This window comes from Saccostrea echinata, unplaced genomic scaffold (assembly GCF_033153115.1).
Source record: "Saccostrea echinata isolate AGI-Se365-2 ecotype Australia unplaced genomic scaffold, CSIRO_AGI_Sech_v1 ptg000029l, whole genome shotgun sequence".
Lineage (NCBI taxonomy): Eukaryota > Metazoa > Mollusca > Bivalvia > Ostreida > Ostreidae > Saccostrea > Saccostrea echinata.
In genome coordinates this window covers 36,782,813-36,798,840 of record NW_026889778.1, presented here as the reverse complement: position 1 = coordinate 36,798,840, position 16,028 = coordinate 36,782,813, and the positions used below count along the sequence as shown (strand labels likewise).

General features: G+C 31.0%; 1 protein-coding gene across 1 annotated transcript; it reads left to right on the top strand.

Moving 5' to 3' along the window:
* The first annotated feature begins 1,236 nt into the window (after positions 1-1,236).
* LOC133194265 (uncharacterized) lies at positions 1,237-13,824 on the top strand. The gene is made up of 5 exons (XM_061330257.1): positions 1,237-1,544; positions 2,038-2,138; positions 5,772-5,838; positions 13,369-13,541; positions 13,729-13,824. Exons 1-5 carry the CDS (start codon positions 1,274-1,276, stop codon positions 13,822-13,824), a joined length of 708 nt encoding a protein of 235 aa, XP_061186241.1. The 5' UTR covers positions 1,237-1,273.
* The last annotated feature ends 2,204 nt before the right edge of the window (positions 13,825-16,028 follow it).

Sequence of the window (16,028 nt, the reverse complement as noted above, 5' to 3'; positions counted from 1 at the left end):
TAAGGAATTTGAATAAGAATAATTTACCGAACTCCATGCTGTGCATCTATGTCGTTATAAATCTGATTTTCCATTTGCAGAGTAACAGTTCTTGGTCTTATACTAATCGTAAATCTTATTTGAAGTGAATAGTATTTCATCAAAGCGTTTCAACCAAAGTAAATTATTCTTATTGGTAATGTCCTTTACAATTTTTGTTGTTTCTTGTACAAAACTTGTACATGACAATTAATTGTTATGTACATATTTGGGATAAGAATTTTTTAAAAGAACAAAAAAAAAAAAAAAAAAAAAAAAAAAAAAAAAAAAAAGATAATTATGCACTGTCTCTGGGAGACGGTATTTTCTTGTTCTTTCCCAAATTAGTATTTTTTTTTTTTAATTTTGAATTTCTGTAACATCATTACAATTATTTCAAATAATTTGTATTTAAAAATGGATTATTTAAGAATTTGTTCAAAACTTATTCAATACATAAAATACACTGAAGCCTATGAGAAAAAGGTTAAATATTACCAAAGTGTTATCCTGAAATAAGCCTACTGTATATAAATATGAAATAAACAGGTAATCAACGTTTGAATTGATTTTCATTATATTTTATGAACATTTTTAATCTCAGCATTTGTTCCTAAAAATCACGGTTTCCATCTACATTCCAAGAATTGACTGAGATGATCAGCATGAATATCTTCAAATGTTCTAGTTCTCATTAAACTGCTTGATTTATGTAAAGGAACTTCAAAATATATGCTGTTCAAACTGATTAGATTTTTAAAAATTGCTTTCAAACAGATCGGTGGATTTTCATAGCAACTTTGACGCCCATCATTACAATTAGTGCCCATTGATTATTGGATTATCGTTTAAACTCGAAGTTAAAACCAGCGAAGTTTTCGTTAAGTGTCGTATATGGCTCCAGTCGATGTAGCAATTCATAATCTTAATGTGGTTGCAAATTGGTTGACTTCTTTTCAACTTCAAGGCTACTGAATTTTATTTCTTCCTTCCGAGTTTAAAACCATCATCTGGGGCTAAACTGGCTTCAGTGATCATTTGCAGTTTAAATCTGTTTGTCATCAAGAAGACTTTGATTAATTCGATCTAAAACAAGAATACAGGTTATGATTTACGTAAACTTTCTGCGGTGTAATTTTGAGCTTAGAACCGAGATATAAGTGTAAACTTAACATCGAAGTTTGGTTTTTGCTTATAAAGTGCTGCTGCTGAAGACATGCCATCTACGAAACAGTTCTTATTTTATCTTTTCGGAATGTGTGAAGTTGGTTTGTGTTTTGGTGAATACTTTACACTTGTTCCCGCCAATACAGACAAAAGAAGTTCCTATACTCCTATTTTACTGGCCTCAGCTGAGACTATTCTTTACTGTGCTGCTCTGTGTGACGTGACTCCTTCTTGTTACAGTTTTACGTTTTCTAAGAATACGTCGACGGACAATTGCCGTTTGCTTTCATCATCAGCAACATCTGCAGTTTTTACCATCAGTGAGCCTGGAAGTAAACATTATAAAAGATTAATTGACTGTAAGTTACGTTCGTGACATTTTGGAAACAGGATATTTTCTATGGCTTGAAATTTTCATGCTATTATCAATTGAAAGAGATACTGATGCTTTTCATCCTTCATTTTTTTTTGTTTCCTTTCATTTAACAATTATATCAGAAATAAAGACGTTAAATCTTTGATATTTGGATGTAGCTGAATCCCAAACTATCACAGAGAGCTAACAATCTTAGAGATATTATATCAAAGGATTTTTATAATTATCTATTATTATGGCTCATTATTAGCTGTGTATGAAAAAAAGAAAAACATTGTTTGGTTGGGTAGAGGTCTGATAAGTATACAATTATTCCAATTTTAAATTGGCTTCTTGCCAAGGATAATTAAAAATGCACTCAATATTAAATATGAACCCAGAATGAAATATTTCAAATTATTTAAAAGATAACATATATTTGAAGAACGAATAGTATAGAATTATTTCAAGAAGAGATGGAAGAATTTTTCTTGCAGGTAGTAAATGTTTCGTCAACTACACCTTGTCAATGGACAATTCTTATGACTGTGTGCTTCAACAGGAATCAGAGGATCCCGATGGCTGGATAAAGGGCAACGTAAGTGTAAGTTATGTGTGGTACAAATTAAATTAAAGCAGTCATTAGAGAATGAAAAATAGGGTCATTCATTGAATAGTTAGGAAAACAGATAGCATCTGTTTACATGATAAAAACAAATTTTTGTGGTTGCTTTGAGAAATATAAAGAGCTGTAAAATTATTTTTTGTCATTGCGAAGAGTGTTGAAATTTTAAAACAAAAGCAAAGTTCAAAACCCTGTGCTTGTTGAATACGAGGCACTCAGAAACGGGTTATGATTGTGCCTCCTAATTGTATAATAACTATTAAGACTCTTCTTTAATACCATAATGAAAATACTCTTAATTTCGAGTGTTCTTTCAAATTAAACTTATGGTGCAATACATGTGCTACATATATATAAATTACATATAATTTTTTAATATATTTGTCCTCTTAAAGTATAATGACATGTAAACAAATTTTCTAATCTTTCACGAACATAAATTTAAAAAAAAATCACAATTACAAATAGATTGTACAACAATGAAGATGACAAGATTTATGAATTAGTGGTTTTTCAGGTTTTGCAAGGCATAATGTTCCCGAAAAAGAAAATGCATGGTTTGCGTATAATTAATAATTGTTATAATACGCCCTGAATTCTAAAAAGCAATATTGTTCATGTACATGTATACCAGCAACTCATTTAACTCAGAAATCTTGTACTTTCTCTATCCAATATGCATGTCGCTCTTCCACGAAAAGCAGTTATGGAAATTACTAAATTAGACACGGCAACTTCTAGTTATTCATCGTGACGACTGATATACAACAGTTGTTCCCCTTGGAACAATTTATATTTAAAGGAATAGTTTTTAGCAATGGTGTGTAAATCACACAGACATGTCACTTAGGCATATTTCATAAATATACCTACGTGCAGGTCTGGGTGAATTTCTTATTTTTACATTTTTTTAAGAAGCAACAAAAATACAGTCGAGATTTGAATTTATCGCTGCCCTATTTCGCTATATTTTTATGAACGTTTCTGTAGAAAACATTGTGACGGCACTCAATGTACATTTCTATGCGTGAGTATAAACATAAATGGTATTCAATTCCATTTCATAGTAATTTTAGTGGAAAAACACATCGAATATTAATATACTTTAGCAATGTTTTCAAAAAGAACTATAATTTATATAAACGTTTTCTCTTTCACTTTCATGTTGAATTCCATCAATTTAAGGCTTCATATACATAATTGATATGTAATTATATTTGGAGCCAACCTACATATATCCTGCAGTACCCTGGATCTTTAAAAATGAAATTTTCCGATAAGATAAAACATTTTTTTCTTTGGTTCAATCGAGGCAATAAAGATCCTTTTGGTAGATAGATATTTCATTAAGTGCTAGATATATGTCATACTGCTTTATTTACTTACTTATTCATTATGAGATGTATATCTACTAAGAACCATTTTCTTTCAACTTGCTTTGTGGAGTAAAGTGAAAGAATATCTGGCTATGCTTCTTCGCCTACTTCTTCAGACTTGTTCTATAAAATGGAAAAAAAAATGTATGTTAAGATATCCATATTGATATAACAATATTCGTGAAAGGAACCACATCTATTCAAATATTATCAACACTTTTTCAAAATAAATAAAACCAACTAATCTCATGAAAAAAATATAAAACATTTCAATTTAAAATTGAGCTTTCAAATATCAATTGATTTTGCATAATACACCTTTGGTTAATAGACGTACTCGTGATTATACATGTATTATGACATCTTAGTTTTTTTATGTACTTCACTAAATTCAATATTTCTTTAATTTCAGTTGCACCAGGTAAGCTACTTCTTATGCACTTTTTCTGAACGTTTATTATATTCAAGTAATATCTACATAAGTATCGCCTTAAAGTAACATCTACTTAGGTAGCAAGCGTCATAATTACTTAAAATTCTGTTACATAGTTTTTTCAAATATTTCTGTCAGATTTGGTTTGCATCTATAAAACTGTTATAAACTGTTAACTTAAATGGAAGTTAACAGCCTTAAGATTTACAAGCTTGAAAATTTTTAAAGCTACATTTACAGCAGAACTTAATTAATCTTCCATAGATAAATGTGTCTTCAATAACTCCTTTCAAAACTGTAAAAAAAAAAAAAAAAAAAAAAAAAAAAAAGAGATCAACACATGTATTTCATTATATAAAACAATTACCCAATGAATCAGACAATGAGCATGAATATTAAATTAAAAATATTAGTTCATGTGCATGTTAAGATAAAACGTCGATTTGATTGACTCATAACTTAAAGGTGCATACCCAAATGAAAATTTTGTACTCATTTTAAGAATCTAAACTTATACTCATGAAAATGTTTTAAACATCTTTATTGTACCATCCCTTCCTTAGTTTTAAGTTATCTTCCAATAAGATTCTATACTTTACCTTTTAAGCATTTAACTCGACTCTTACATTATTTTCATATGAAAGACCTAACCTTTGGGACACGAGATGAAAGGTTTAAAAATTGAGATACTGGAGCTGAACTATGGATTTTTTTAATTATTATTTTCCTTCAGTATAATACAGTCAATCTAATTGGTCACGTGCAGGGAAATGACTTGTGATGTCTCCCTCACGTGCAGAGTGACAACTGTGTTGTCTCCCTTTAAATGACAATAGAATATCGTTAGCGAGATAACTCTCTGGTATAATTAATAATAATGTATTAATGATCGGTAAGCAATACATTCTAACTGTTACGTCAAAGAAGTCAAACTGTCTGTTGAAATATTTTCATTTTAAAAGTATGGAATCAGACCAGTGGATAGGAGAACTAAGGAGGTTTGCCCTATACTTTGTACTATATTTTATTAAATATAGATTTTTCAAGATTAAAATATATTATATTAAGGACTGTTAAGACATCACACATTTTCAGGTCTAAGAAAGATGTCCTCTTACTAAACAGTCAATAATTGCATAATATCAGTACTGAGACATTGACTAATTTGTGCCTTTTGTTAAATTATAATAAAAATATAGAATTATTACACATATTTTCTCTGCAAAATTAGCCCCAATTATCTATCAGTTTATAAAGATCTTTTTTCATAGTATCACAGTTTTTATATTTCCAATTTTTTCTGCTACCACTTAAATCACAATTAACAATTGAACTACCGATTGATTTCATCTTGACGTGAACAGTTTGTTCTGACTGAATATCATGTATGTCAAGGCATAGTAATGGCCGGAATCGAGTTCCTTATCGCTCTTCTTCCGTCTTAATTTCAGAATATCCTGATTGTGATTTTTCTACATTCTTTTTCTCAATTTTCTGATGTTTCTTCCTCAGAGCAGCGCTTGACATTGATTATCTTTCAAACAGTAAAACAATTACTTGCAGATTTCATTAAATGTGACACATTATATCTGGTACTTGGTGTCAAAGTTAACAATGCTTTAAAATATTAATAATTGGTGTATAATTCGTTATCTTTAAAGCTTTAAAATGATCTAATTTTATAATTTACTGCATGGCAGATATTGTATGATTAAATCGCCTACCTGAGCAGATATTAGTGTGCATTTCTACAGAATTAATTATGGCTATTTGCGCTTTTCTTTTATTGCATTACAGTCCAATTTTGTATTACACGGAAATGATAGGGAGTTTGTAGCCACCACAAATGGATGTAATACCACCCGTAAGTATTGAAAAGCTCAACAAATTATACATTAAAGTATCATCTATGGGATTGACTCTTTGAGACATTCACACATACGCTACGATTATTATAAGACAAAGTGGTTAATTTTAGTTTATATAAATTGTCCCTTTTTTAATGAATCATATTCTTTGGGAAAGCATAAATCTAATATAAAATTTACTATCATATTTTGATTTTGTAACCGTAGTTTTGCATTTTTTTTTTCTTAATAAAACACAACGGTCGCATATTCTTAAATAAATTGGAATTCCAATAAATGAACTTAAAAGTATTGGAATTATCTCATATTGATCTACAATAGAAAATTTGAAGTTTTACTCAATTAGACACAGAGAAGGAAAATTTAAATTTATAGATAAATTCGGAACCAGTCTTAAATTGCATGCATTTGCACGAACAAAATTTTCATGTTCGAGTACCTCATAGCCTAGTGTAGTGATGGTATGTTTAAATACTTATGTAATTTAAATAACAAAATATCAAAACAAGACTACAAAATAACCAAATAATAAGATACATAATCTCACGTATACCCAGAATTATCCACATAATGGCTCACTGTGCTTGGTACGGCTGCAGTAAGGCCCCTATTTTTTTCATAGAAATAACATATAACAAAACAAAAATCAGCTAAAATAAATACTAAGAGGGATGATGCATGATACTAATGTTACTTTAAGAATTATGCTGTAAACAGGGTCATTTTTGCTCTCTGTACGATGGCCGATATGAGCCGTCAAAGTACAAGTAAGAGTAACTCTATTATGTACGCAGAATTAATTGACTATAACAGTAATACCTGTATCATTTTGTACATGTACATCTTTGTCAATGACAAAACGCTTGTAGTTGTAATATATATTTGTACATGTACAAATCTTAAGACAAAATACATTTGAAACTACTTAACATTCCTCAGATTTATTGGGGAGATTATCTGTAAACTAAGACAGGGACTAAAACAAAACACGTGTGTCTGGTTTTCTTCTCTTTTCTCCTCCTTTTTTTGTTGTTGTTAAATAAATGCTGTATTCCTAATTTTTAATAAATATAAAACGCAGCGAGATTATTTTTACTTTCACATACGTCGTCCGAGACCTCAACATTCATATTTTTCCATCAAAGAATATTTTGTTAGTGTCTTTGTTCAGATTCTTCGTGTTTTGGTTTGATTTTAACTTCCTTATCGACAACGCAATATTAGAATTCATTCGTAGGTCCCAAAATACTGGTTAAAGATTCTAGAGACAATGAAGCTACATCTCTAGTATTTCCCTTCCCTTCCCTTCAGATGAAAGATTGTCGCTCGATGATCTGCGTATGTTAGAACTTTGTTTATTTTTCATTCTACTCTTTCCCTTGTACCATTAATATTTTTTCTCCTTTATTTTTTTTTCATTGGAACAAGGAAAAACAATTGAATGAGGAAATGAATAAACTTCTTACACTTAAAGATTCAGCTTCCTTATCTCTAGAATCTTTAACTAGTATATGAGGCCTAAGAATGAATTTCTATATTGCGTTGTCGTGAAAGAAGTTAAAATCAAACAAAAACACGAGGAATCTGAATAAAGACACTTACAAAATATTCGTTGATGGAATAAATCTGAGAGTCGTGATCTCATACGGCTTATGTAAAAGTACAAACAGTCTTGCTCTTTTTAATATGATTAAAAATAAGCATTTATTTAACATCCCCCCCCCCAAAAAAAAACACACACACACACACACATGTGTTTTTGTTTTAAACCCTTTCTAAGTTTATAGATAATCTCCCCAATAAATCTGAGGAATGTTAAGTAGTTTCAAATGTATTTTGACTCACGATTTGTACTTGTACAAATTCATATTACAAGTACAAGCGTTTTGTCATTGACAAAGATGTAGATGTACAAAATGATACAGGTATTACAGTGCAGGAAACTAATTTTGTTACAGCATCGATGCTGATTTGAATGCTTCCTTTGCTTGCTGATTTGAATGCTTCCTTTGCTTGCTGATTTAATGCTAGTAATCCTTATCCTGATGCTGTTTTATAATTAGGTCAATACTACCGGAAGTAGCATCATGCTACCGGAAGTAGATAATGAATTTCAGCATTGCCGTTTAAGGCAATAAAAGTGCCTTTTACAATTATTTGATCATAACATCTCACTATGTATCAATAATGTGAATACTTTAATCAATATTCTTTCTTTCTTTTTTAATTTTTTACTGAATTAAGACTCATTGATTTTCTGATGCTAGTAGGATAATGCTGATTTTATGTAGGTCAATGCTGGTTTTATCCTTTGCTTGCTGATGCTGATCCTGTTAATGCTGTTTTTTAAATGCTGATGCTGATGCTAGCTCGATCCTGATGCTACTAATGCTTATGTTGATGCTGGTTTATGTAACAAAATTAGTTCCCTGCACTGTACTGCTAAAGTCAATTAATTCTGCGTACATAATAGAGTTGCTCTTACTTGTAATTTGACGGCTCATATCGGCCATCGTATCTCTGTTTATTTTTGCCCTATTACACTTACAAACGATTTTTCCCTTTTTAAAATTCGCCTAGGCACAGTTGTTTTAAGAAATACCATTATTATTTTTTTGGTTTAATTTGCCTACCGACATCGGGGTCGAATGGAGCGAATATAAAAGGGGCAAAGTATTAACATTCAATAAAAAGAAATGCTTAATTGATATCATAGTGCCATTTCTATCATATCAGGGTGATCAAGCCACAGACTTCACTCTTCTACAGTTGTAAGGATAAAGACATGAAGAAAATTTCTCGCACGTATGTTAAGGCATCACACAGATCATTGTTCGGCAAACATACACTTTTTTTGTAGAATGTAACATTGATAATCAGAAAAGCAAAGGGTAAAACATTTACTATTTTTTTTCCAATTGTATAGATATCAATGGGTATTAGGCTGAAAGAAGCACTCCATTATGGAGTCATCATATGTCGTCTATAAAAAAAAATGCCTTAATAAAAGAGTGAAAAGGTCAACACTATCCCTCGGATAATTCCTTTCTGTTTCTAAAATTATGATCTAAAACATCTCTGGGTCATGAAATATGCACCTAGAATCCTACTCTCTTACCACAAAAATAAATTATTATTCAACACTTTCACATGAAACCCTGCCAAAATTTTTACATTTTGATCGATTTATTTTCACCAATTTCTGATAACCAAATGCAAATGATTCTAACACCTTCCAAGGACAAGTGCAATTGCTTTTGATATGGACAACAATTATGTTAAAGTATACAATATTGCAAGTGTACTTTAGCATCTTTGCCAGAGTGACCGAGGAAAGGCTGATCGGGATTTGAAAACTCTGTGTTTGTCATCATTTTAAGAAAGAAAAAATAAATTTAAAAAAAAATCAGCATACATGATTCGTTTATTCCTTATGAATCACATATGATATTCACGGTTTATGGTTTTTAGATCCCATTTCATTCATTTGTTTGCATGAATTCTCGTTACGTTTCATTCTCATGCAGCAAAAATTTGAGCAACAGTTATTACGTCATGGGTTTGGTATTTAATCTCCATGACAAATTCTTCGTTTTTTCATACCAGCCAAAAATGACAAGATTTACTTCATATCATGTTTGTGCATGTTTCCATTCATTTCTAACACTTGAAATAAATCTTTAATGAAGGTATTTTTAAGACGTAATTTTGTACAGGCAAGGAAGTATATCTGTGCATAGCCTAAACATACCCGCGCACTACGATTCGTGCAAATTGCAAAGCATGATCTATGTTTTAGTGTTAAAGATATTTAGTTTTAATTATTGTAATTCAATATAAGATAATTCTTCATCCTATTTTCTAAATGCTTCATATGTCTGAGGAATACTTTCATATCATGCAATAGATATTAAAGGAACCACTGAAGTTCATATTATATTCTTATTTCAATTGCTTCATTTTGCCAAAAAGCAAAGTATATACATGTATTTGTATTCTTTTGATCTGTCAAGCTTACCTTTTTAGGTAACCTGAGTCACTCAGGTGACCTTTTGCTATTCGTTTTCGTCCGTTGTCGTGCGTTGTGCATTTGCATTTGAACATTTTCAGCTTCTTCTCTGCAACCGCTGAACCAATTTTAAAAAAAAATTGGTATAGAACATCTGTGGGTGAAGGGGAAAAACTTTCATGGTCCCTCCTGGGGCCTCAGGGGAGGGACCATAACCATCAAAATGAGTGCTATCTTTAAAAATCTTCTTCTTTGCTCCTGGACATCAAGCAGTCAAACTGTTGGCATGAATGTAATAAGCATTGATCCCTCTACCACAATTTTGAAATTCATGGCCCCTGGGTCAGGGGTTCTGGAGCTAGGGTGGGGCTCTATTGATCATATAGTGAAAATGCATAAATTCTTTAAAAGTCTTCTTCTCTCCCTCTGTATACAAAGCAGATAAACTAGTTGCATGGTTATGATGATCAAGGGTGCCTCTTCCAAAATTGTGAAATTTGAAGCCCCAGAGAGAGGGGTTCTGTTTGAGGGAGGGAGCTCTATTGAATATATAGTGAAAGTGCATTATTTCTTTGACAATCTTCACCTCTGTTCCTAGGTATTTTGTAGATAAACCAAGTATATAGTCAACATGAGCAAGGGCGCTTCTTCCAAAATTGTGAATACCTTGGCCTCTGGGTGAGGGGTTCTGATGTTAGGGTGGGGCTCTATTGATTATATACTGAAAATGTATGAATTCTTTAAAAATCTTCTTCACTCTCCCTGCATTAAAAGCATGTAAACTAGGAGCATGGTTATGATGATCAAGGATGCCTCTTCCAAAATAGTGAAATTTGTGACCCCAGTGTGAGGGTTTTTGTTGGAGGGGGCTCTATTGATTATATAGTGAAAGTGCATTATTTATTTAAAATTTTTCTTCTCTGCTCCTAGGTATTTAGCAGATAAACCAAGTTTATAATTATGATGAGCAAGAGCTCCTCTTCCAAAATTGTGAAAATCTTCGCCCCTGAGTCAGGGTTTTGATGTTATGATTGGGCACCATTGATCTAATAGTGAAAATGCTTAAAATTCTTTAAAAATCTTTTTCTCTCCTCCTGTATAAGAGCAGATAAACTTTATGCATGGTTATGATGATCAAGGGTGCCTCTTCAAATTTTGAAATTTGTGGGTTCATGTGTGTGTGTGTGTGTGGAGGGGGGGGGGGGGGGGGTTATATTGAATATATTGTGGATATGCATTTTTCTTTGATGATCTTCTTCTTTGCCCCTGGGTTTTGATGTTAGGGTAAGGTTCTTTTGAACATTTTGAATATAAAGTAGAAATGCATTATTTTTTTGAAAATCTTCTTCTGTGCCCATTGTTATTAAGGAAACACACTAAGTGCTATGTTATAATGAGCAAGAGTGCTTCTTCCAAAATTGTGAATATCTTTGTCCCTGGGCAGGGGGCTCTGGTTTTAGGGTGGGGCTTTATTGAGTCTATAGTGAAAATGGATTATTTCCTTGAAAATCTTCTTTGCTCCTGAGCATATAGGAGGCAGAGTATATGAAATTGTAATAAGCAAGGGCGTTTTTACCAGATTTTGAAATTCAAATTAGTCAATTTATTAATTCATTTTGTAAGAAGTTATTCCCCTTTGCTATTCACGTATGATAGTTAATCACTGTTGATAATGTAACTTAAAAGGTCAATTGAATAACAGAATTATACAAGAATTTTTATAATATTTAATACAAAATACTTTTATAGTTTTTAATGGTCAGGTAGACTTTTAAATAATGAATAAACGAAAGTGGGACTAAAATACTGTATCTTTGTACAAATAATCTTCAAAGACTGAGAGAGGCAAATGTTAGGGGGAATGAAATGTGTTAACTAGTAGTGCTCTAGAACTATTGTTTTGTTTTGTCCGCATGAGGATAGTGACAAATAGAAGAAAGTACAGGCAAATAAATGCATAAACTTTAGGATTTTTACTGCTTTTTAAATTAATATTGTGCTGATCCCTGATTATCCAATTTCTCCAGCTTTTGGGCAACATAGCTTCATTTATCAGCTTATTCTGTTTTAATTTATGGATCGTTACATTATACTCAGATGACCGTTAAGGCTCTTGGGCCTCTTGTTATTGTTTAATTTCGATATTATTGTGTCACTGCGTGTTTGTGCAATGAGATATAACATTCACTACAGTCATTCCCACCAGGAGTGAAGAAAACGTCGCTATATTCTAATAATCAAACATTGTTCAGTGTTTATGGAGTTTTTTTGTATTCACCTAAAGCTGTCAAAATCGTGAATGCATCTCTGGAAGTATACTAACAGTTTTGTATATCTAAATTATAATCCTGCTATGGATAAGCAGTCAGAAGTTAGAATGTTATTATTTCAGCAAATGATGCTCGTGAACAAGGCGACAAAATTGCTGTGATAGCTAGTAGGTATCAGCTCAATTTGTGTAAAATACTCGATGAAAACTGATAGGAACATCATCTTTCTAGTATTAAAATTGTAAATCTGTCATGGATAAGAAAATACATATCAAATTAAATCAATTTAATGCTATCAAATTCAATAATTTTTCTGATCAAATATATATCAAGTGTAAATAAATGTTTCAAAATACCGTCACAATATTTTTTTTAAGTGTCTTGTGTTTCTATGTTGCATATGACATATGATGACAAAATTATATAAATGAGCTTAACATAGTTTAGTTGCTAAACTACATGCATGTCTATCAAATGTAGAGTATAGTTTACGATGTTAATCTATATTGAACATCTCTTTCAATAGTTTCTGTCCATGACTTTTGATTCCCAATTCCCAATGATAATGATATTTTACAGTGTATGCAGTATTTACAAGTGCAAACATGTTTACATCTGGAAATTATAATTTTAATTTGTTAACCATGGTTGACAACTCTAAACTATATTTAATGTATGTTTCAGATATAGTTTCGCGGTAAGTGCCACTATGATAAGCATCTCTAATATAAACAAATGTTAACAAATGTTATTTGGCTCTCCGATTAGAATTATATCTATAAACAAACAATTTCATTAAAGTTTATTCAAAGGCAAAACACTGGTTAAGCCATCGTAAACTATAGTTTCCAGACATAAAGATAGTTTTACAGATAGAAACTATAGTTATAAAATAAGCTTCGTAAACTGTAGTTTGCAATATTGATAAATCTAGTTTATCAACGTAAAACAATGCATATCTAATTTTTGTGAATTTGACCTGCCATGAGAGTCCTCAAGAACTTCACATGATACTCCAGTGACTTAGTCCGGTGGCCCTTTTGCCCTTTTAACGAAAACCATATCGTGTGGAAGACACCATCAAATTTCCCCTGTGAGATTTAAAATCAATCATTAAAACTATGGATCTAAATAAAGTTCAAAAAAAGTTTGGAACGTGCATTAAAATTCTTATGACAATGGTTTTGATGAAACAAGCTAGTAAACTCTGTAAATGTTTTTAAATCTCTTTTTCATGAAAAATACAGCTAAATACCAGTGCTTGATCTTCTACTGGTACTCTACTGGTCCAGCCCAACTGAAAGTGACAGCAGGCTCGGGAAATTCTCAAACTACGTATTTCACCCAGATTGTTTCGGAAGGCACAACCGTTAGCTATCAATTAAAGCAAATAGATATAGAACCATCATACAGTTCTTTGGTAAATATGATACCCTGTAACCCTTCATTGGCATCTAATCAAAGTGCCACAGCACAGAAATATGCATCTCTTTCTTATAATGTACTAGTATACCAGCAATTGAATAATAACATTTGATAGACGATCAATATTGACATTGATGTCTAGCAGAGTTTTACAAATGACAAACTTCAGACATTTCATTTAGATTCGCTTTGTTGGATTCAAAACAAGAGACTCAGCAAATAGAGCATACCCGCTGGGAATATACTTGGCTAAAATGGTGGATTGTCCATGTAAGTAGTATTTTTACAGGTTCAATGATTTTCAATAAAAAAAAAAAATATTGAAACAGCAAGGAAAATGAAAATGTTAGTTATCTTTATATTTTATAAGGTATTGAATTATTGACTAAAAATGCGAATTACAATATGCAACATATATAAACAAGTGTGAGTTTTCTTATTTCAGAAGTTTACACCTGTAAGGTTACTGTTCAAAATGTTTATAATTGCAACAAATATGCAACTGTTACATTTATTGAAAATTTGAACCACCATTATTAAGGACAGTGCAACTTGTTGTCAACCTTATGTGTTATCCAAAACCTTGCCATTTAAGATGAAAACTTATCATGAAAGTCTCTTTCCGTAAATTCAGTTGTTTTAATTTTTTCTTATAGGTAATGATTATTGCCTAATATTTGCAAATTTAGTTATCTGGATTAGGCAGGTTTTACTGTATAAATACATGTATATGTTTAATTGAATTAATCGATATAAAGTCTTGAAATAACATTTTATGTCACTGTCTGCCTTTAGTAACATATTCTTCAGAAAAACTAATTAATTTCCGCTTTAAAAGTTCTTTTTCTTGAACCTCACTGCACATTGATACCTAAAAAAGGAAAAATTAATTGTTTATATATGCGTTTTTATAGTTTTAAGGGACACTGGAAGTGAAGCGGTTTCCTGTGTTAACATTTTACTGGGTTTACTCAGAAAAGTTTGAAAATTAATTAAGATCTAATGAAAATGCTGGAATGAAAATAATGCTGAAAAAAATAACGATAGAGTATAAAGTTTTATGTTAAAAACTCCTACATCGTGACAGAAAAGCTACGTTCTTCCCACAAGGGATGCAACAGAATTCTATAGGCACATAGCATCAAACTAAGAATTCTATGAACATGATGAAATCGAAGACAAACGAATAGTGATCATGTTCAAAAGTCTATTTAAACATATACAAATTATTCTAAGAGTCAACATGGACCTCTCAAAACATAGGTGGGATCAGGTGCCATGGAGAAGTAAGCATCCAACTTAGATTGGTCAATCCAGGTAAATGGAAAAATCCGTAGAGAATTAAGTATGAAACTAATGGTCTAACAATTTGTTTGAAAGTCATAAGTCTTATTTCATACTTCTTAAAGTATAATAGGACTGTTCATTACAACACCAATTTAGATCCTACTAATATCTGTATTAAGATATTTTAATTTGGTTTTGGACATTTTTTGTTTTTGTTTTTTTTGTTTTGTTTTGGTTTTTTTTGGTTTTGTTTTTTTTTTTTTTTTTTTGTTTTTTTTTTTTTTTTTTTTTGTTTTTCGGGGTTTTTTTTTTTGTTGTTGTCTTTTAGCTTGTTTATACTTTTTGTTTTAGACTTTTTAATTGTTAAAAAAATAAAACATAGAAATGCATATGATTAACGAAATTTCTGAATATTTAGGTTCCTGCATCTGAGCATCTGAGAGATTCATCAGACTGGATGAAGAAAGACTGGATGAAGAAATATTGAAAATTTGCAGCCAAACTATTATATGAAGAATTTTTCCAAAGCAATTAGAACATTTATCAGCTGCTGTTTTTGTAACATAACACGCATATACTGAATTACATACACATCAGGGAGAGAGAGAGAGACTTCATTATTACAGTTATTTTCGGATTTTAAAGTCTGTAGTATAATGATGAGAAATAAAGATTGTGTTCATCGAAGTGAATTGATTGGAACTAATTCAATGGAGGACACATATAGCTCTAACAACGTTTCGAATTATATACGATATATTACTCTAACAATTTTTCAATTATATACATGCTATTTTCAAGCTTAAAGATCTTCATAAATATGTGCGAGGTGATACAAACATTTTCTTAATGTGTTCTGATGAATATATATAGTCATTTTAATATATTTTGCCACTCACTGTAAGTTAATATAATATAAGAATAATATATGAGAATAATAAAAAGAATAAGATAAGAATATTGGAATGGATAAATATAGAAGAATTTGTTCTAATCTCTGTTTTTGGATTTGGATTTTTTTTATTTAACACCACGGAATATGTTTCTTTGTCCCAAGACCTCAAATGTATATTTAATTATTAGAAAATATACATACTAAGAGACTCTTTGAAGGGCCCTAAATATAAATGTTGTATACAGGATCAGCAATCGTCTAAAAACTGGAAAGTGGAGATGTATTCCAGTTCTCTTAATA

Coding starts and splice junctions, on each gene's coding strand:
- LOC133194265 (XM_061330257.1), top strand. CDS start 1,274: ATGTGTGAAGTTGGTTTGTGTTTTGGTGAATACTTTACACTTGTTCCC. Junction 1,545..2,037: donor TTATAAAAGATTAATTGACT/GTAAGTTACGTT, acceptor TTTTTCTTGCAG/GTAGTAAATGTTTCGTCAAC. Junction 13,542..13,728: donor AACCATCATACAGTTCTTTG/GTAAATATGATA, acceptor CATTTCATTTAG/ATTCGCTTTGTTGGATTCAA.